This window comes from Cyrtonyx montezumae, unplaced genomic scaffold, assembly GCF_038088225.1.
Source record: "Cyrtonyx montezumae isolate F1298 unplaced genomic scaffold, pur_monq_1.0 scaffold_0, whole genome shotgun sequence".
Lineage (NCBI taxonomy): Eukaryota > Metazoa > Chordata > Aves > Galliformes > Odontophoridae > Cyrtonyx > Cyrtonyx montezumae.
Window position 1 is genome coordinate 51,229,414 of NW_027071824.1, and position 23,384 is coordinate 51,252,797.

The window sequence follows — 23,384 nt, forward strand, 5'->3', positions numbered from 1 at the left end:
AATCCACTTGGAGAGCTTTCATTTCTGCCCAAACAGAGGAAGAAAATCAGGAGGCAGAGATCTGTGTGTACATCTGAGGGCATGGTTGGTACATCACATACATAATTCCTGGCTTTGCACCTGACTTAATTTTCTTAGTTGCATAGTAAAGATTGTCTTCATGAACACATGCTGCTCTTTATGACTTTACAGGAATGGATACGCGGGCAACTATACATTTACTCAAACTGTGTTTAACAAGCAATACTGAAGTCCATTAATTACACATAACAGTCAATGAAGCAAAATGGAGAGCACAGGAACATTTTGAAAGGCAGATGGGAGTTCTAATTTAGCCTTTCTGAGGTCAAATACTTCACATAATATGAAGAAATTATTTCTTTTTCTTTAAGAGAAGATACGTTTTTAGTGAAATGAAAACTTAAACACCAATTCAAGTCAGCCAATATTAGGTTACGTACAGTAGATAATCTGGTATTTGTACCTGGACTCCTGTTTACTGCAGTTAAGTTTTCACTGCTCTTTAAAAGCAAGTGAAGTAACATAGAGTGGATAGCAGGAGAGGAGAGAGTAGGAAAGAAACAGCACTTTTTGTGTCTTTAAGGCTGTTAAAAAAATAAAGCTGGAATGAATCCAGCTCATATTGGTAGCCTGAGCACTTTGTTGAAAGCCTATGGGTTGCTAAATAAAAGTGTGTCAGTCACAGAACATATTGCTCCCTGCTTACGGTGCCTGGAAAGCTCACTGTCCAAGGGTCCAGTCTGATTCCTCTTGAGGTAACTGGACTTGGCATTCTGTGTCAAAATTTTAAATATTTAAGACAAATTTAGAGCAATACATTGAGCTAATCAACACAGTCTTGGAAAAGGTATGTGGAGAAAAAATAGGAATGTTACAGATTATATAAATTTATGGCTTAGAGGAAACATTTTTCATGATGCAGATGAAATTGGTATCAAGATACAGCTGTCAGGCAGCTGCAGAAACAAGACTCTCCAGGGACTTACTGTTTCTCTAAATATAACAGCAGCTCTGGTACTAAGTGCAGCATGTGGCAAGAAATAATACAAAAATGAACTGTTAACTCAGAATTTGGCTAAACCTTACTGTTCCTAGTGGTGCTACTTTGTGGGCATTAAGTGTACTAACAGCAAATATTGTCAGGAATTTTTACACAAACCCAGTCTCCTCCCAATAGCAGAGGCCTGCCTGGACTCTAATATGCAAAACACCCTTCAGACTCCGCAGTAAGAAATGCAACTGGATGAAGAAGCACAAGAGTAATAACCTTAACTTAAACTCATAATTGAAAGTCAATCAAATTGAACTGAAACGCCTGTCTCAGAAGCTTCCAAATGACAGCTTTGTCTTCCAAGAGCTTTAGTTTTTTTTCTCTTGGGTGTATTTAAGAGGCAGGTAAACCCTTGACATTCCTAAAACATGAATCCTGTTTGCTTAGCTCCCTACAGCTGAGTCAGAGCAGCTCTTTTACTGTTCATTAACTTTTCTACTGAATTGTCATTACTGTTGTTGCATGGAAACTTTACAGGGTGTTGCTTAACTGTCCTGTTCTTTCTAGGTTTTGGCTGCAGGTTTTGCTTTAACACTTCAGCAGACTTTAGATTATGTACAATGGATTTGGAAGCGATTTTTTCCACCTCTAAATATGTTTTTGGCTGTACAGCCTGGGAGAATGTTTCAGCTCTGGAGAAGATCTCAGCAAGGTTTCCAAACCGTGTGCCTTTAAACATCAGTAGCATTGCTTTTAGGACCATCACAGGGCAAGTTGGTTTGAAAAACAAAACAAGTTTTGGCTCAACTGCCCTCCCCCTCTGCTACCTCCATCCTTTGCAGTGTCAATTCCTGTAAACCAGGGAAATAAAGTAGACACCGTGCACTTGCAGCCAACTGTTTCCTCTGTTGGTTTCAGTTTCACCTTTGTGTTGCTGCAATGGACAGAATGAAGCCAACATCACAGTCTGATCTCAGCTCCCAGCACCATTTACAGGCAGAGGTTATTCTAAGAGTGCTTCTGAAGAAGCATCCAGAGGAAGAAAATACAAAAGGTGAGTAACTTCACGGGAAACCTGGAAACCTGAGGTAAAATAAGCCAAAATAGAGAAACATCAATTACTTAAAGTGGATATTTAGTCTTGTAAAGGTCAGTCTGGAAAGCAGTTCTTCAGAGGGAAGTTACTGCTAATTTGTCACAGCTGACTACTCTAAATTAGACAATCTCAAAGCTGTAGCCTCAATTTTATTCTTTTAATTCAAGAGGCTCAGTTATGCATTTTATAACTTCAAGTTATTTTTGAGTGTACCATTCCATATTCAAAGGACAATTGAAGAAACCTGGCATGACAGAACAGGTTCTGAGTGACATACAAACTCCATATTCAGACAAACAATTCAAAGGTTCTCAGGCCATCACTACTAACACAGGTATCCTCCACCAAGGTGACTGTTACGGATATCAGCATTGCTAGAATTCTGTAAGGTAAACATGAAGCTGCTATTTCCAAAGAACTGCCCACACGGAATCTGCTTAGCAGTAAGACTGGTAACCACCAGTTTCCCCATCTAGTTTGCTATCCGGATTAGTATGTGCCTACTTCATCTTCAGAGAAAAGCTTCACCTTGAACTCTCAAAGTCAGTCTAAGCTTAAGCACAATAAATACATGCCAAGGTTTGTTATATAAAACAAGCAGAAGAAAAAGTTGGCTTAATTCAGAGCAATATTTTAAATATTTAATGCCAAGGAAAAAAAATACAGATTTGATAATGACAGATCTCAAATCTTTCTCTTCACGTAGGCATTTTCAGCCTCGAGAGCAGCTTAACACTTTCATCTGGCTTCCTTGGATATGCTACCTCATTTTAAGCTACCAAGATGAACAGCTGAAAGGCATCCCGCCTCCAGAGGCAAAGTGAGTTCAGTCAAGTAATTCAGGATAAGGAATACAAATCTATTTCAAAAGTAAACCAACTGGTACCAAAAAGCATGCGAGCACATGGGGCAGAACTGCTGGATCATCACTACAAACAATTTAAGCAAACTTTTATTGAAGCATTAAGTTGTGGTACAGATATTTTTAAATGATCAAAGTCTAACACCACAGAAATTATGAACACCATACTTCCCCCCCATCCTGATCACCCCAGATAGTTCAATAATCCATTCAACAGCTTTCATTTTTGTAGCCGAGGCTTATGCTTCTATTTATAAAATGAGTATTTTGGTATTACTTGAAAGGGATCTTCAGTCTACTTGAAGGACCTCAAGCCAGATGTCAGATCAGTTGGGACAACATTAAAGAACAAAAACCACTGAAATATTGGTCCTCAGTATTAACACCAAGAAGCATTAGTGCCATTTACAGCATGTACTTGATAACATCGGTAAAGAACATCAACAATATGCTCAAAATAAAATATTCAGAGTGTTCCAACCACTTGATTTCTAACCAAGCAGACTTCAGTTTAGAAGCACTAAAAGAGTGCCTCACTTATAAATAAGGAACAAAAAAACCATTGCGTCAAACCAGAAAGTCAAAACATTGCAAGGACAAGAGGAAAGAAAAACTCAATTTCTTAATTTATGTGCTGGTCTCACAGCTGTTCAGATCCTAGTATTTGCAAACATAGCTGAAAGTCTGCCAGCTTTTTCAAGTCTGCATTTTAGTCAATACCCATTAATGTGACTTTGAATTACACACTTATTCACATTCTATGAATAGTGTTCCACTTCACTTCTGTCCAGGTGTGCCAGACAGTTCTTGTTCTATGCCTTCACTGAATGCCCTCAAGTCACAGTAAGAGGAACCACCATAGAAATTAGGAGGAAAAAAACAGATGAAGTCACAACACTCAAATACAATGGAAGTCACGTGCACAACAATGTCACAGGACTGTCACAAGACAGAGGCACTAGCTTTGCTTTTGGAACAACAAAATGAAGTGACACTGGACCAGTGTAGAAGCACTCTTTACAGTTAGAAGTAGTAGCTCAGAAGTTTTACTGAGAATAACCCAAACCAATCAACACACACCAGCCTGGCAAATCCCACTCCTTTGCTAGGCCTACTGCCAGTGCTCAAGAGCACCAGCACTTCTTCGTCATAAACGGTGATTAGGAAAGAAGATGTCTGGTGCCAATACGAACTTGGGCTTTGCAAAGCTGTCACACAACTATGCCAAAGCACCTGGATCTCGACTCAGCTCTCCCCCATCAAGTCTGACCTTTTCCAAACTCTGTCACTGTGAAGCAATGTAACAGCTCGGGAATGCAGACATAAATACCAGCATTAAGCTAAGACCAAGTTCAACCTGCATTAGTACCTGTACCCAAATGTCAAGAGGTGAAAGACCAGTGCGTTAGCCCAGTGCTACAGTATAGCTGAACAGACACCTATAAACTGATGTAAAAAGAAGTCAGCCACCACCTGTAGTAGCAAAAAAACTTGTAACTGTTTTTAAGAACTTTCTCCAAACGCAGAAGTGTTACTTAGGAATCAGTTTCATTAGAAATCACACAAGTTCGTCAAAAATCATTTTAGACTGAAGTCACAACATAGATGAAAAATCAATGACAATTTAACAAAGAACTGTCCCAGTGAGTAGGTTGAGGCTGAAGCCTAATGAGGACGAAAGCCTTGTCTGTGGGAAATTTTTGGCGATACCTGGAGAAAAACTATACTGTGTGTAATTCTACCTGAATCATTTTTACAAGTGTTGTTAAGTTTCATACAGTAAGATTTTTCTACATGCACTTCAATTTCACAGCAAGAGTGGCATAGAGTACCTAAACACAGAAGAGAGCATTCATGCAAGATATCTAACTCCTTGATATAATAATGCATACAATTCAAAATGGTTATACTATGATTACACCTAGGGCTTTCCACAGCTACAAGGTGGTGGGAGTGGAAAGCGTGGCCCCCTGAATCATTAACTAGAAAGCAACCACCACCTTCTCTATGGGATCTCTTTTTGCGCTTTTTCTTCATTCTTAATCAACTGTGCTGTTGCTGGCGATTCTTCGTAAAACTGGTAAAAACAAAATTGTAATCACTGAACTGAGCAATCTGGTGATCGAGGCGTTTAAACCCTTCAATCTTCTGAGCAGAAGAAAACACTGTGCGACATTTAGAGCTCTGGAAAACAAAAAGTGAAGTTCAGTTTAAACTTAGCATGAAGAGGCAGAGTGGCACAACACATTTTTAGCAGTTCTTGTCGCATCTAACATGCTTTAAACTCTTGTATGACAGCTGCTCAAAGTTCCAATCCCAAGCAACCATTCTTCTCACACAGGGTACTGCTCGTTCATGAATAATTTGCTGGCAGCATCAGCACTTCTACAACTGACAGCTATAGCCAAATTCACAAAAATGCAAGTTATGCCTACACAGAGCTTCACATGAAGTCACCAGAACACTAAATTTTAACTGCCTTGTCTTAAAATGTAAGTTTTCAGGAGATCAAATTTAGTGTATGCCAAAGCAATACTGAAAAGTGGTTCAGCTTTCCAAATAAGCTACCATCCAAACGTAGAGGCAAACTGGATCCATTTAAATCACCTCCAGCATTGACTTTTCTGTCTGTACGTGTTTCACGAGCTGACGAGCTACTGCATGGACTCACCTGATTAACGAAGAGGGTTGTCACAAATTTTCCTGGCTTGAAAACCTCTACAACTTTTCTAATCAGGTCATCATAAGAAGTCTGGCTTATGTTTGTTTCAAAACTAACGTAAGAGAATTCTGGTTCTGGAGTGATGTGAATAGTCCAGTAAGTTCCCTGAAAAAAAGGAAGAAAAAGTTATTATATCTTAATATAAATTTTCAGTTTTACTTATTTTGTGATAAGTGAGAAACTTACATCTGATTTCATCCCATTCATTGAATACCCACAAGGATTGAACATTGTAGCATCAATAACAGAACCTGGTATCAGGTCACGAATTCCACTCATCTGAAAGAGAAGTTGAAATTACACATCTCCATAAGCTTGTGCATGTTTCACTCAGAATGAATATCAAATTAGGAGCAGGACACCAGAATTCTTCCAATGACAGATCAGTTTGATACTATGTACCACTGCAGATAAACTTGCTTTGCATCTTGTCATTTAATCTGATGAGTGCTGAGCTGCATGCATATTATGACACTTACAGAACCAAACTGCATAGCAGCAGGAGGGAGCAACTTAGAGCGCATCTGCAACTAAAAGAAAATGGAGCTCCTAGTCAACCAGTAAACAGTCTTCAGTTTGTGGACATATTTACTCTGGAGTGTGAATGTACTTCCTTCTACTCCATGAATAAAGCAGAATCCAAAGGATTCCCCCTACACAGTACTTGAGCCACAGCCACATTTCTGTAGTAAATACAGTAGTGAGAATCAAAACACAAGAGCAGAAAGCTAGATGAAGTCAGTGTATTTTATCAGTGAAATCTGTTCACATGACAGGAGTTACTCATTTGGGAAAAGAAAAGGAAGGAGGCAAACCTCAAACCAAAGGAGGAACCATCAGGTTCCACTTGGACCTTAACCTGTCCCCCACACTACTAACTATACTCTAAACCACCTAAATGGCTTTGTGATTTATTCTTCATTTTATTAGCTAGATTCCTTTGATACTCATTAGCTTCAGTTTAAGTCTTATTTCTTGTCACCTCCATTCTATGCAATTGTACCTCTATGCCTATTTCTCCATCCTCCAGAGAAGGAAACTTCCAGAAAGATTCTAAAGCACAGCAGATTGCTCTTTTCCACATATTAAAGTGAGGACAGAAGTTACAGAGTTAAACCCATTTGACCACCACACCAAAGCCCCAAAATGTTAATCTGATTTAAGACCTTTCCCAACACAAAATAGAGATTAAAAATACAAGAAAAGCATTGCTAAATTTCCACCACCCTCAAAGTATTTAGCTTTCATGCAGACATACACGAGTGACATCATTTGCAGTAACACCATCTTTCATGTAGAACTGGTCCATAACTACTGGGTCAAGCTCACTCATCAGAATTTCCAGTGTCTGATCAGGCTGATTGGATATCCGACTCTCTGGGAAATCCAGGGTGTACAGGTACCTATGTATGATACAAAGCACTTATGTAATAAGTATTATCAGCCCCAAGTTCAGCTGTAAGTCCCAAAGATTTCAAAGCCCTGTAATACGTACCAGCAATCAGAATTCATACGTCCCATGCAATAAGCTGCTCCATCTAGTCAAGACAAAAAGTCTCCAGTTAACATCACAGTGGATAGCTTACATAAGATTGGCCTCACTTCATATTTAAGGATAGTTTTTTGTGAGAGACACTAAGTCGCTGATACAGCTAGCATCTGTATCAAATAAGTAGGCATTCAACTTCAGAAGCATTAAGCCAATAGCCAGAAAAATAGCTTCCTTTGGATGGTGTGAGCACCCCAGTTTGGAGCTCACTTGCAGGCAGTTCACATTATATATATATATATTTTTGTCTTGCATACCTGTATGTGCACAGTTATCTGTGTTTCTACTTGCTAAAGAGTACTACAGCTTCCATGTTATCTCAAAAAAAACCCTTCTGCCAGTGGTTAAAAATCAAAGATCCAGGCTTTAGTCTTTATTAAATAAAATGCTCAAATTAAATCTTTAGTGCAGTACAGTGACTCTTCTGAACAGCTTACATTTTTCTTCACTGTACTGGTTGTCACATTTCTACTCTAGCTTCACAGCGAGGCTTTTGGAGTCCATGAGAGCTGGGTCTTGTAGTCATTTACTCTGCCAAATATCACTGCAGTTGAGAGAAGGTGCTATTTGTCAAGCTCAGATGATTTCAAATTTGGTCTTGGTAAGTATCAGGAAAAAAGTTTTTATTTTTATGCTGTTGAAGCTTGTGTGAACTGCAAAATTGCAAGGTCTGCTAAAAGAATGGCATCACAAGTCTATGTGTTATCACACCACTTGTCGCTTCTTAGTTCATATCAACTCTTTACATAAGCTGTACAACTTCACTGTACTTTCACGTGCTTACTTGGGAAAATTTCATTAAGAAACTCCACTTCTTCCTGGAAATTCCTATGTGGGTACTCCTGGTGGGAAGGCTTCATGAAATTCTTACGTGAATAAAAGAAGCTCTGAAAAAAAAAAAAAGTATGTTAGATACCAAATAACTGACTACAACCCAAAAACCTAGAAGCAATTTAGAAAGCTTAATATAAGCTTTCTCAGGACATGACTTTTCCATGTCAAAAATGCTGCTAGCTGTACATTTATTCTTAGCTTGATTAGTAAGCTACAGAAGAGAGCTTATTTCTGAATTGGTTTTCCACAAAAAATAAAATCAGTTATTTCAGCAATAACACCATAGACATGGAAGTTTTTCACCTTTAGATAACCTTAACTCAGCACAGTAGCATTTATAAGGTAGCAATCTTTAGGAGGCAAATAGAAGGCTAAATTCCATAGCAGAGCAAACAGTCACATAACCTATTCTAAGAAGCAAACAAATAAGAAATATTAGAAATAAAATAAAAATAAACGAATTTGAAGTATTAATAAAAGGCTTGTTGCCTATTTTAAGGGAGATGGCATTTTTAGCAACTTACCTGAATTGAGTCAAACCCACTGTACTCCCTAGCAAGCTCCAACAGGGGAACCAGTGCTTGCAGTAAGAGGGTGGTACCACACGTCTTCAAAATGAAACGTCTCTTGGAGACAAACATGCTACTCTCACTACAGAAGTGATGAGAAAAATACATTAAGCACTTAAAACAAACCAGGAGAAAAGGGTTACATCTTGGTTCTTATCCCAACCACATGTACTACTGCAAACAAACATTCAATATACAATACATAAACGTGTTTGGCAAATTGATCAGATCAATAGACTTTAGCAAGCATATCAGAACTGCTATGATTTCCTAGAACAATTACCTGCTCTAGCTGCATGGTATTACACAGCTACTGCCCTGCAGGAAAAGAGCTACATGCATTACATGTCCTCAGTCTCGAGAAACTCAAGAAGTCTGCTGAGGAATGGGTACACGACAGACAAGCAGTTTCTTAATCCAGTTCCAGAATGGAGCCAAACTTTAAAAATCTGATCTCAGCTGAAATAAAACTATGAAGAAAGTCAGCCCAGAGAAAGCAAAATCCTCACAGAAATTAATATTATCCCTGGCTGCATCTTCTAAGAAATCTGACTCTAGAAAGTAATAAACAAGCACCTGTCCACAGAAAGAGGAAATCACAGAGTATAACCACAGCTCTGCAATATATCTTAGGCAGAAGATAAATTTCTCATACTGTTGACTTCTTTAAGCCAGATACAGAACTACAAGCCCACTGAATTGGAGATTAGCATTGATGCTACATCTGGAATACTTGAAGTGCATAGCAAGTACTTCCTCATCAAATAACTGAACAATAGGACAAGTCTAGATTAAACAGCTTTACCTTAGCATGGAATGCTGTTTAAGCACACAAAGTAAAGGTTATATTTTACCCCATAATATTGTTGTTGTTTTTTTCTCTCCAGATTCTTAAATATGGAGCATTTAGAAAGAAGACCTCAGCATAGTTTTTGACTAGTTTGTTCTTAAGACAACCTTCCCTTCCAGGAAGCCTTTCAGAATACAAAAGCTTCAGGTTTTATAATCTGAAGTAAAGCAGAGAACGTCAATGTGTCTATAAAGTTCATATAGAAAAAAGCATGGAAATATTTCCAAGATGAAAAACATATGGCAGAAGACCAACTGCTGTGCAAGACCAAAATGCCAAGATTTCAGGAAACACATTTTTACAAGTATCCTTTATTGTAATGCATTTTCTGGCTTTAAAGTCAATTTGTTGACAGTTTTTGCTGATCTAAAACTAACACTTATATGCACTTTTCTGCTGAAGTATTCCTAAAATTTGAATAAGTTAGTAATTGGAGGAGGTTTATTTATCCCAGGACAAAAAAAATACAATCAAATGCCACAGCAACTACAAACACTAATAATTATGAAAACATTCCTGCTGCTGACCCCAGAAGCATGACAGTACTACGATTAGCAGGCTCTTGCAAGTTGTAGCTGTTAATGACAGGATCTTAACCAAAGATTGGATTATCAGCCAAACATTTCCCATACAACAGCTTTAACATTTTTACCTACTTGGCTCTCTAAGAAGCAGCTGTAATAGGCTTACCTGAGTACATAAGCTTCCTGCTTGTCAGTTTTTGTCACACTTATGATCAAACAATGCACATTCTCCAGAAGTTTGTCCCACTCAATCCTGAAAGGAAATTACAGCAGAGTCAAAAGCAAGTTAAAATGAAGCTTTCTGGAACACTAGAAACAAATACTGTAACAAAAAAGGTTGTAACTATCATTGTCAACTTTCAAGCTCTCAGATCCAGCTACTCTTTATGTAGGAACTGTGTACCACAACAGAAGTGCTATTCAGTTCTTCGCTTTCAGTGGTGAAATATTTGAGTTTTCCACAGGAACCAATAGCACAATCTGCTGCATGAGTGCAACTGTCAAACAACAGTGCCAAGCTTCTAATAAGGCAAGTCAGGACAAACATTACCTCCATGTAGGAAAAGGAGAAAATTCACTACCATAACAATGTGTGCTTTAAGTTAATCCCCACATACTTTCAATTACAGGAGCCGCTGGTAGGCATCAGAGTAATACAACAGCATGTTATCATTATGAGGTTACATTTGTTCAACTTGGAATCAAGTTCATAATTTAAATGAAAATCACCCCCTAAGAACTAATACGTCTTAATGACCTGAATTCCTCTTTGATCAATTTGGATATCAGAATTCCTTCTACTTCTAGAAAATAAATGTAGATTCAACATCTGCTAGATTTCACTATATATAGTGGTATATATTTAGCATTTCAAATCTAGACTGCCATTATTCATTCTGAGAGAAATTCTACTAACAAGCTGAAAATTAAAAGGCACAAATGAAGCAAACAAAAGCTTCCAAGCACTCATGAGAAGTTACAGACTTGCAAAAAAAAAAAGCCAACCTCGACTACCCTGGCTGTCACTTCAATCTCATGTCTATTAGTAGAATTCAATACAGCAGTAAAATTTGCTATCAAACAGATACAACTTCACAAAGTTGCAAAGCTACAAGACTGTCAGCTTCCCATTTCTTGCATCTCTCCCTTCCCATAGCATATCCCAACTGTGGGTTTGTGCTGGCTCCTGCTCAGTCCTGTTACTAGCCAAAGAATTTACTAACCTAACACGTAAGTAAGCTACCCACCAGGTTATTGAGCTGAAACAACTATGAGAATTCAGACCCTTTTACCAGCTAGTAAAGGATGGATAACTTCACAGCTGGAAGGCTGAAGGAAGCAATGCATTTTTTCCAATCACCACACACACTCTTAGATGAGCTCAGCTGTTCCTGTAACTGCCAGCTTAATCCTCGGGCAGAGCATCTTTCCCTTTGGCACTGCAAATGCTTGATAGCTGTACCTCAGGACAAAGCACCCACTGTTAATTCTAGCAGCAGGGTTGCTCCAGCAGCTCCTAATCTTTCCCCTTTAAAACAAACAAACAAAAAAAAAAACGGTGCAGTCAATTTGCTGAAGCAAAACTTCAACATGAAGCTGAGTTTTAGGTTCTTCCATCTCCCAGCTGTAGCCCAGATGCTCTGCTTCCTAAGCACCCCAGCAAACAAATGCCTCTCATTTCTCTCTCACTTGAGGATGCCTTCTAAACTGAATATTCTGCACCTTTGCTACCTGAGGATTTTTTCCCCTTTTACAGTCTGCACTGTGCTAAGAGTGTATTTAGACACAAGCCAAACAGGAAATGCTTAGCTTACAGATTCTGTATCTTCCTTTTAGGTGAGAGTGAAGCTATGAGAAGTGACTTCAAACAAATCCTCTTCATCTTGAAATTCCTCATGATTATGTGCACATCTGATCAACTTCATGAAATGCAATTTTTAACGATCCAGATAGTCAAAGTGAATTTTTCCCTACCATTCCAGTTAGTAAACCTTGATGAAATACTGTTCAGCAATCAGAGACATGACAGCACAGGCTGCTCAAATCTGCAGATCAAGCTGCAGCACGTTCTGAATGCAGAGGCATGTTAAACTCTATGCCATACTATGGGATGTGTTTCTGATAGCCAAGTATGTATGAAAATGCAACCAGTCTCTTCTCCTTGAGTAAGTGGGCAAATGCAAAGAGTGAAACCATTGATGTCAAACTTTTTTTAATATGGCCCTGGACAACCAGGCTATTTTGTTGAGGACTTCAGGATTTATTCATCTTGAACCTACAGGATGCCTGCATACATTTTTTAGCTTTAGTATCCTTCCTGTAACATCTTACATCTTCTTGTACACTGCAGTAGGTGATGTGTTAATTGTATTTACTATTGTGGAATAACTCCAAATCATCCCAGCAGCACTCCCACTGATGAAACAAAACTCAGATATTTAACACAGCATTTGTGAAAGCTGAGGCATAGATCTCTTACATTTGCCTGATGCTGCAGTAATTCTACTTATACACTACCGCAGATAAGATTTTGTACTTGTCTGAGCATTAATGGACCTGTAACTATCTCAGACATTGCCAAAGCATAACTCGGACTTCTTAGCTGGTCAAAATCTCAGCATTATGCATGCAAGTAAGAATTTTCTAAATAACACTGTCCTGCAGCAATGGCCATTTCAAAAAATTGCTCATTTAAGTCATATCAGCAGAGGAAGATGCAACAATGTTCAGGAGCACAACAACGAGTGATCAATGCAGCACCAATACAGTGTTGCATGTTAAATCCAAAGCAAATCATGAAAAGGAAGTCTCTATGCAAGTTCATCATTTTGGTACTGCAGTATAAACTGCAGTAGCACAACATCTTACTTAAAATCTATTAAAGCTTTGCTCAGCTCTTCATACTCCAGCTACAGAAGCCACAGCTAACCATATGCTAAGATTTTTGTGCATTCACCTACTACTAGAATCAGTGGAGAGTTTATTTGTTGTGATTAAGGTAGCATTGTAAAAGAAAAAAAACAACTGAGAAATACACAAGATATCAACCTTGATCTGGAAACATACATAAAACTAACAAAGAGCTGCAGCAGACAGGATGAGATTTGGCCACATTATGTAGTTTTATGGAGATATTTACTTTATCTATATGCATTTTAAAGCTAAGCACAGGAAGCAACTTCAGAAAGGCCACCCCACTAACATGCTGGATTTGATCTCTATATAATCTACTTAAACAAGATGACTTTCTTATTTGACAGTTTTCACTGTTTCAAGCAGAGCTCGAAAACATTTGGGATTGCTTTGTACCACGTAGTTAAGGTTTACTAAGTCTAACTCTCCTTCTTAGCTGAAAACTCTTGAATAACTCTACAGATTAGAGATGACATCTTCCCCATACACTTACCATGGAAGCACAAATTAAGAGAGAGCCTTCCAAGATTCAGTACATGTACTACAGTTATTGTCATTTTATTGTGTCAAACAAAAAACCTTAAAGTAACTGTGTAAGACTTGAACATTACATCCTATTTCATAATTAACTAACTTAACTGTGAAGCAAAACCTCCAGCTGAAAAAGAACCCACAACTAATTTTCAATGAAATGCCATCACAGGCTTCTGCTCCTCCAAAGTCCTCTTTCAAGGGGAAATGAGGATTGCATTACCATTTCCTACATTTCTCATACACAGTTGTCAAGGCAACCCCAGACACTTTGGAGCCGACCTCCCTATAATGAAGCTAAGCATCTTAGAAGACAACACTTGAGTATTATTGGTAGCCAAGTGATTTCTGTAGCAGGCCTGCATCCACTGGAACTCCAAAGTGAACAAAATCATCTGAGACCAATGACTCATTGTTATGTAAAGTTAGTACTGCCCATCCCAAAGTGATAAAATCCTGTTCCTTAAATATCAGATAGCAGACACCCACTGAAGGTCAAAAGCTTCTCCAGTAGGCAAGCAATGTGCACCTTAAATGGCTGCACATGCCCAGAGAATACCAAATGAAGTGAATATATATACTCAAGTGTAAACAACCATCCGTGCTTAAATGATGGAAAGCTGCTTGTTCTTTACTTGACTATCAGAACATATCAAAAAGAAAAATGAATATATTTTAGCAATCTACTCCTACATCAGCATTGCAAAGCTTAGCACCCTACCCTAACAGCAGACTGTTTCAGACCAACTAGGAAAGGAGTTAACAGTGATTTAGGAGATCTAGAACTCTGTGAAGAACTTCTCCCTGTAAACAGTCAGCAGCCTCCACAAGCATGCACCCTTCCCACATCTTCCTCACAGAGCCCAGGTAGCACTGGGAAAGTTGTTCTGCAGTAGGGCAGGAACTCTTAGGAAAAGGTATACACAACTTCTGAAGACAGCTTCAGCTGTGTGTATATACTCTTGCATGGCTGTTTATTAAAACAAGACAACTGACAAGCCTGTAGCAACCAAAGTCATAACCAATTTTACCTTGTACTTGACTGTTAAGACTTTGTTTAAAATCAAGCATTGAACTACAGAGTAATACCCTCTATTCTCTCGAGCTGTTACCTCCTAAATATTTACCTCATTGAGAGGCTACAGTTCAGCAGGCAGTACCATTAGTACCCTGATCTGGGCCACGAGTAAATGTAATGCCCAGTCTAAACCACCTACACACAGCTAGCTATTGACAAGGAGCACAGAAGCTGACTGAAGAGCAGTGTCTGAGCTGCAACATAAGTTAAAATTGTTCTGAAACAGGTCGAAGCAGTAAATGCCAACTATTCCAGCCACGAGCTTCTGAAAGCATCTCTCATTTTGTGTTTGTTCCCCACAGAAAGGAAATAATTCACATGCATTTGTCAATTAAAATTATAATTCAGTTTATAGATTACTGTTGAATATAGATTTCCTTGAATCATGTATACACAAGGCACTTGCAACATGATAATCTTACTTCTGCAGTATCTGTGGAGCACACAAAACCCACACACCCTCCACATGGCTTTGAAAATAGATATACAGAAAAACTCCATACCTCCCCCTTATCTGAAGCCTAAAACTTTTTCAAGGACATGCACATAATCTAAGGGAAATACAAGCACCTGAATGGGAAGTCATACCCACATCACAAGCAATTCCACCACATATTTTTACCTAGAAGATCCAGAGCCAACTACTAAAGATAACTGGCAAAGGACACCAATATATTTTAGTAACAGCACAGAAGAGGCCAGCTACACTGTTTTAAAGCAGTCCATTGCTACTGTTACAGGTCCTTTATTATTGTTGCTATACAAGGTATAAAGGGAATGCTGACTCCATACTTCACCTCCAGAGATATTTGAAGGGCATTCCTGTGTCTGTTACATCAAAGGATAACACATACTCGACACCCAAGATGTTTCAGGAAGCATAAGCCCCAATAGGCACATTAAGCCTTCAGCAGAAGTCTTGCATGCAATAATTAAGGCAAAAGTCTTGCATGCAATAATTAAGGCAAATTTGAGCCTAACCTTCTCCAAAAGGGACATGCTGTAAGACAGCAGCTGTCAGCCATAAGCATCAAGCCTTCTTGTTCTCCTGGCTGAATAAACAGCCATTAGGAAAGCCATTTTAAGAATATACCAGTATCCACAAGTTTGAAGAGGTTTATGAAGTGGTTTATGACAGGAAGTAACTAACCAAGTACTGAAGTTTCAGCAGTAAGGTAGGAAAATATCAAACGGCCTTCAACAGAGGTCTGAACTTTCTGCAAGCAGCATCACAGTAGCAGTGAGCATAAAAGGGCTTGGCTTGTTTCCTTTGTGTGAAGCTATTTTTTTAACTGTTAACAAGCAAACATTTTATCTGCCGTTTTGAACTTGTCTGCAATAAGGGAAGACTGAATTCTTAAATAAAATTCTCCACATTATCTTCTATGTCTACACGAAATAAGCTCAAAGAGCAGAGACAGAACCCTGCCTCCTTGTAGGACCCTCCCCCTCCTGCCCATGTCAGGTGCCACATGCAGCACTGCTACGCTTCTGTTCAGAGCCTCCCAGGAGTAAGAGCAGGAGAGGCTCACAGCCCAGCAGTGTGAAGGAACACACTGCTGTAACACTACCGTGCTCTGCAGGACTGTGGGAGTTGTCTCAGGCTACAGGGTGTAGTACAAAGCAAGTATTTACAGGACTTGTATCAAATGCTTGCCTTCACTGTTGCTTAGCAGTTCTCATTTGGCACGGGCTGAGAATTTCATGGTATCGGTGTCACGCTATATTGCTCATTACTGCACTGCTCTCTCTAGTTTCTTATTTTGCATCCACATATATACAGATTACTAAATGCAAGCTTTATAAATAAGTATCATTTCAATTTTGAACGCTTGAGAGATGGACTCCAAACACTAGAACACTTAGCCTACAGCTTCAAACTCGCACACATTCAAGATCACAGGAGGCCCTGAGATGGGAAGCACTCAGCTGCACTCTCATCTGAAGGCATAAGCTCATTTCTTTGCTGTGGGGACAGTGAAAAGACTACTCAGTCACCACAGAATTCCACTCACAGCATGGTCATCATGTTTTCAGCAAAGCCTCATTTTTATACTTAAAGACTATTTTTAACAAACATGCTTTACATAGCACAGTGAGAGCATGCACCAAGTTAATGCAAATGACTAAAGCCACAAAAACGTTAACTTCACTCTACTTTTTGGTATGAGCTGGGCAGACATCTCCAGATGCTTGCCATTATTTCACCTACAGGACTTTTCTGCAGTACCAATCAGCAGGCAAAGAAAAAGCCCCCACAACTCAGCACATTAAAGCCCACGTTAATTCATTTTCTTCTAGTTTTTAGCTGGAACTCTAAGTAAAGGTATTAGAACAATAAATTTCACATCTATACAGATTGTTCTCTAGAAAGCAGCCTTGACCAAAGGAGAAAAACATGTCATAACTTCTTCATTAACCAGTTCTTGAACCTTTTCCTTCACAATTGGTAATATCCAGGGACTTCAAAATATATGATCCCTAGCAAGAGCACACAACATGGAAATTTTTGGCTTTGAACACCAGCTTAGTCATTCAGTAGATGAATAGCTGGCATTTCACTACTAAGCAGGTACAATACAAAAGGCAAGCTCAACTGGTTTGCAACTTGATTCTAATTTAGCTATTGTTCTACAGTTTCAGCTTTGATTTCAAACTCTGTTCAAGCCAGCTTATTCAATTGCCTTTATGGAATTAGCATAGTGGGGTACACTGCATTCAGAATTTTCTTGTTTGCATCTATCAGCTGTAGTCAAAATAATTCAATTCTAACATTTCTCAGTTAGATTGTTAATAAAATTTCGTTTCATGCTAACAACACAGCATCATTGATCGTTATCCCTAAACACAGGTTAGCAGCACATCTCAGACACGTCATGCTTTCTTACCAAAGAAAGGTGGACAGCTTCAATCAGCATCCTGTATTAAGACTCAATTAACACAAACACCTTCAAAGCTCCTTCCCAGTTCTGAAACTGCATTAAAGGCCACATGTTCAATAGTTAACAGTTTGTATCTACCCTGTTAAAATTTTATGGCCATATCTAAACACTGTGAAGGAGCTGCCCAAGTACTCGCCTTCCATTCCATTAAGTGGTATTAAGCAGCCTTAAAAATCAGGTTTGCTGGTTTGTAGATGGAAGCTTCAGATTACAAATGAAACAGAGATGAATGTGTCAATGAGGAAACCATTCACAGAATGCCACCTCTAAACTAGAATTTTTTTTATTCCAACAACAGCACAAGAATGCAAGACCAAACTTTTGGAAGCTTTCACATTTAAAAGAAGTGAAGCACAGCAGGAACCCTGGAGCATCTACATAGCACTTAAGATCTGTAAAAATTTCAGCTAGAATTTACTCTTCTAGGATTGCCTTGACATTAGCTGCACAAGTTCAAACCTTATGATATTTGCTACACCTCTTAAGTAATAAGAAAGATATAGTCACATACTTAACATGGGAGTGATGAGATATTATTCAAAAAAGGTCTAAACAGCTTTGTATGTCAGAGGTACATGAACAAACTGCCTTGGAGCACCAGGTCAGAGGCAAAACCTATACTGCACTGCTTCTGTCATAGCAGAAACGAAGCTTCTGGTAGCTGTGAGCTACTGACACAGACACGTGCACACGTACAGGATGCCCATCATTTTAGGAGAGGCTGCTCACCAGCAATTCAGACCTTTAGATAGCTAACTCTACTATTAACATGGGAAATTTGCAGAGAAATGCTCAAACAAAGGAAAAGACAAATAGCACAAGCTGAGTATGCAGCTTTGAATGGAGATGCTGCCTTCATTACCATACCCCATACATTCAACAGATCACAACGAGATCTCTTCTGAGCATCCTGAGCAAAGAGCACTGGCTAACAGCAACATGCACAAGCAGATTTGGATATACCACAAACACCAGATCCTCCGGGCGCCATCTCAACCTGTGAGTTCAGTTTACCACTCTTACAATGACCTAACAGAAGTCAGCCTTCACATTTGCCCGAAGTGCCAAAGACAAAACAGCATTTTCAACTACGTGAATCCATTACATCTGCATGCAAACTTGTGTATGGTTCTGGGTCCACGTTGGGCACGTAAGCAGATTTTGCTTTCATTTCAGGCTTGCTACAACCATTTTCTGACATTTCCAGGGTGCTAGTGCCACAGTACAGTATTCAGCAGCTATACAGTTGGACCTCTTATTACAGGGACGGGCAACGCAGTCAACCCAGGCAGCTCCCGCCTACAGAGTACCGCTCCGGGGAGAAATCCACCCGATGCTCGCCTCTCCCGACGGGGTTCCTACAGGGCGACCCGCGGCCGTCAGACGCGGCATTAACGAGAGCCCGGCTCAGGCACAGCGGGAGAAAGGCTGTCCCCCGGCCCCGAGGCCGACTTGGGAACACGTGTGCAGCCGAAGCCGCGCGGGCCTGGGCCTTTCTTCCTGCCTCGCTGGGTGGCAGTGAAAGAAGCGCACATTCTTCAGATACCCATTGGGTGACAGGCAGGGGCCCACCCCTGCGCGGCGCCCAGTTCTCATTGGCTTGAACTTGTCAATGGGGGAGAGGGAAAAAAAAAAAAAGGAGAGAGCGAGGCAGCGCGCCTGGGAGCAGCGCCAAGAAACTCACGTGTAAGCCGTGTCTCCGGCCACACTTCTGCGGGAGGGGCCGTCCCCCCCCCGCCCGCCTCCCGCTGCGCGGGGCCGCCGGAGGGCCCGGCCGCGAGGGACCGACATCCCATAGCGCGGCCGGAGCTCCGTCCCCACCGCCGCGCGTCGCCCCGCGCTGTCACACGGGGACGGGCAGCGCGAGGCCCGCCGCCCTCAGGGCGCGCGCGGCCATTACCCGCGGCGCCGCCGCCGCCACCACGCCCGGGCCGCGTGCGCGCTGCCCTCCTCCCGCCCGTCCATCCCTCCCTCCCTCCATCCCGCGGCCGTCTCCCGGACCTGGGTATGGTGCGGAGATCGCCGGACCCCTTGCTCTGGTGCGGCTCCTGCGGCGCGGGCTGCTGCCGGGCGAACCACACCTCCAGCAGCTTCTCGGTCCCTTCGAAGAAGTGTGCACCGTTCTCCTTCATGGTGAGACAACTCGGCAACCAACAACCGCAGAAATTAACGGCGATCCCACCGCCGCCCCCGGCTCCCGCTCCGTCCCGGGCGGGCTTCACCTCCTGGGGTGGTTGTGGCTTTTTTTTTTTTTGTTGTTATTTTTCAATATTAATTTAGAAAAAGAAGGAAAAAAAAGGAAAAAAAAGATTTTTTTTCTTTTAAGCCACCCTGAATGCGCGGCGGCGAGCGCGGCGTGAGCGTATGTGAGAGGGTTACAGTCCGAGCGGGCGGTGCGGTTCCTTGTAGTCCGTGTTCCCCTGTTACAGAGAAGAGCAGTGAGCGAGCGCTAGCTAATGTCGCCGGCCATACTGTGTAAGCGAGGGGCTTGAACGCGCTCCGCCGCTTTTATAGCACCCTGGTCGCGGGGGCACACCGCGCGGCTGCGCGCCTGCCATTGGCCGCCCGCCGCTCGGGCCCGCCCTCCCTCGCTTCTGATAGGGCGGAGGGAACGCCCGTCAAAGGCTATGCCGGCTCTCCGCCCCACCCACTGCAGCCCGCCCGCTCGAGCCTGGAGGAGCGGGAGCGCGGGGCTGGGGCTCGGGCTGAGGCAGCGCCCGGTACCGCGGCCGGGCCCGGCCGCCCTGGGCGGGACAGCGGGCGGTCCGTGCTGGGCACCGCAAGGAACGAATCGTGCGGCCGCGCAGTCCTTTAAAGCGTGCTTTCCGCACCGCGACGATACGCTTCGCGTTATAGCGCTGCGCAGCGCCAGGGAACCCCCGCAGTCGGGGTAGCAGAAGCCGTTCCGGGCTCCCACCGGCAGCGGGGGCCGATGGATGGGCGCTGCCGAGAGGCGCGCGGCTCAGGGGGCGGCCCCGGCGTGTGGCACTCACCCGAGTGAGTGACTCACCCAGCCTGAGTCAGCCGGGCGGGAAGCACCCGGCCCCGAGAAGTCACTGCCGTGACAAGGTGGTCTTCCCGGCTCGCAGCTACGTGTTGCTGCCTCCTCCGCTGCGCCGGTACGAGCGCTCGCGTGGCTGCGCACAGGGCTGCATCGGTTTCAGTGGCAGCGACTTAATTCTAAGCGTAGTTAATAGTTTTAAATTGCGATCGTTTTTTACGCGCATCATCAGTCTCTCAAGCCTGCTGGTGTCTCGGCTTCATGCACGCTTGTGCTGGCGGAAATAAGAGCTAGTGCCTGGGCACGCTTGAGAAGTTACAGGTGGGGAATGGAGAACTGCACGTTCCGTAGTTATGTAGGTTTTATTGGTTTATAGCGCTTAAGAAACCACGGTTGTGAGCTCCAACCAGCCACAGACCCTGCTCGTTCTTGGTACTATTCCCCCAGTCTTCTGCACCCGCAGGAATTCTAAATCTCATCTTCTGTTAATGTCAGTCCATGGTTTTCCCAGAATCATAGAATTGTAGGGGCTGGAAGAGACCTCTAGAGATCGTGGAGTCCAGCCCCCTGCCACAGCAGCTCCCTAGCCCAGGTTGCACAGGTAGGCGTCCAGGCGGGTCTGGAACGTCTCCAGAGAAGGAGACCCCACCACCTCTCTGTGCAGCTGTGCCAGTGCTCTGTCACCCTCATTCAGGAGCTTCTGGTTACAAGTGATCTGTGTGACATTGCTCCAAGCAGATGTTTCTTTTTCTCATCTTGGAAGGAGTGTCTGATGTCCTGACATCTGAGTAGTGTATAGGTTCACCCCATGCCTTAGACCACATGCACATCATCTCCAGCATTTCCTGTGAGCCAACAGTGCTCCGTTCAGCAAGTGCTGTCTGACTTGCTCAAGCCAGGCTTCATATTCTTGTCTGCTACAAGATACCAATCTGAGGAGCCTGTCCTGTAGCTTTGGCTGTTGGTTCCTGCTGTAAGGGCACACCAGCCATCCATGGGGATGTTTTTAAGACTGCATAGAGAGGATGCTAGTAAAAGCCAAAAACTATTACTTCTTATTTCTAGGAAGCTTCTCTGTGTGAGGAAATAACCTAAGAAGCAGTGGAAATATAGGTTTCAAAGTTAGCTGATAGGAGGAAAATGATCTCAACACCAAGGAAAATGAAGCAGCAAAAGAATTTGGAAATAAAGACATACTTAGATGTTACAGAAAAGTAGCAAGGCAATACAGAATGACTGAAGCCAGAGAGTATGGGTGCAAATACCTCGAGAGATTTATGTGATTGCTGAAGGCCATAGGACTTTCTTCACAAGAGGCTGCATTGCTGGAACAAGCAGAGAACACAGGTGGGAGAGAGAAATGAGCAATGAAAACTCTTTCTTTTGCCTGACTGACAACTGGGCATGAACCAAGCATTGTGTGAGGGACAGGCTGAAGACAGAAGGAGATTGTTGTGGATTAGAGATGTTCTGTGAGTCATCACTGGAAAGATGGTAGCTGGATTCATGTTTACAAGTGAGATTACCCAGAAATAAAGGATGGAGAAGGAGCTGGAGGACTAACAGGTTCAAAAATGTCTGTTCGAAGGAGCTGCACTGATTTAACTACAGCAGTTTAAAAATGATTTAATAACATTAGTTGAATATTTGATTCTGGAGGAAGAATCACAAAATTGTAGGGACTGGAAGGAGATCATGGAGTCCAACCCCCTGCCACAGCAGCTCCCTAGCCCAGGTTGCACAGGTAGGTGTCCAGGTGGGTCTGGAATGTCTCCAGAGAAGGAGACTCCACCACCTCTCTGTGCAGCCTGTGCCAGCACTCTGTAAGCATTACCGTGAAGAAGCTGTGATCATGAGACACAGGACCAAAAGTTATTTAGGAACTGGTTCCTTTGCAGCAACCTGCTGGTGCCACTGGCCAGGTGTGTTGCTCCTGAAAGAATTTGTGGGCAGTACAAAACTAGTGTAACTCTGTCAGCTTGTTTTTGTTACGCATGTAACCCATGTAAGCTCAGCAACCTTCCTGTTTTAGAGTTCTGCATCCAGAGCAGATTTGGGACAGCCTGAAACAGGATGTGTGGCACTGAAGATGCTCTCCATTTCTGTCACTAAGACAGCAGCTGAACATAGAACTCACAGAGTTCACATGAAGCAATCTCACACATACTCTTGAGTTAGGCAAACTGGATGTCAACAAATATCAAATCCAGAAAGAAAGAAGAGAAAGAATGAATACTTTATTGTAAAGAAAGGACACTGATGAACTCTGGTTTGCTTTTCTTTTTTTACCCAGTCTCTTTACACTTCGCCAGTAGCACAGAGGGGCTGTAGAGTTCTTAGAATTTCTCCCTTGGGATTATTCCTTGTGCAGAGGTTTCCTCACTTTGGGCAGCTATTTTGGGCTGCTGTGATGATCTGCAAGGTTCTGTGGCAGCAAAGTAATCTGGGGCTGCCAACGTGAAAAGTACTGCCAAGAATAGGGAAGACTGAAGTACGGAATAAAGCTGCCTTTACCAGCCCTCCACCCAACAGGCAGAGAAGACTCATGGTCACTATTCATTACAAACATTCATTGTTAATATTTATGTAAAAGCTAATGTTATGCTATTTCTCTGCAATCCTGGTATGTGACCACGAGAAGACCAAACTGTAGTGTACTGTGAGAAGAACTTTTGCTGTTTTCCTCACATGTTTTGATGGTTGATACAAAAATGGCAAAAAAAAAAAAAAGTTCAAGTTGCTACAGAACCAGTACATACCTTTAGAACACATTACTTTCACAAATTTCACAATTATTTTCCCTCTTTTTTAAAAACAGAGCATGGCCAACCTAGCCCCATTTCTTCATTCCCATTTTGATTTTGTCTTGCTTTTCAGATTTCTATTTGCAGGGAGGACACA

At 42.0% G+C, this 23,384-nt stretch overlaps 1 protein-coding gene across 1 annotated transcript; it reads right to left on the reverse strand.

Annotated features, from left to right (window-relative positions):
- Positions 1 to 3,042: 3,042 nt before the first annotated feature.
- Positions 3,043 to 19,773, reverse strand: AMD1 (adenosylmethionine decarboxylase 1). The gene is made up of 9 exons (XM_065735098.1): positions 19,484 to 19,773; positions 10,185 to 10,271; positions 8,600 to 8,726; positions 8,026 to 8,128; positions 7,188 to 7,230; positions 6,951 to 7,095; positions 5,879 to 5,971; positions 5,642 to 5,797; positions 3,043 to 5,154 (listed from the first exon to the last, which is right to left on the reverse strand). Exons 1-9 carry the CDS (start codon positions 19,612 to 19,614, stop codon positions 5,014 to 5,016), a joined length of 1,026 nt encoding a protein of 341 aa, XP_065591170.1. The 5' UTR covers positions 19,615 to 19,773; the 3' UTR covers positions 3,043 to 5,013.
- Positions 19,774 to 23,384: the final 3,611 nt, after the last annotated feature.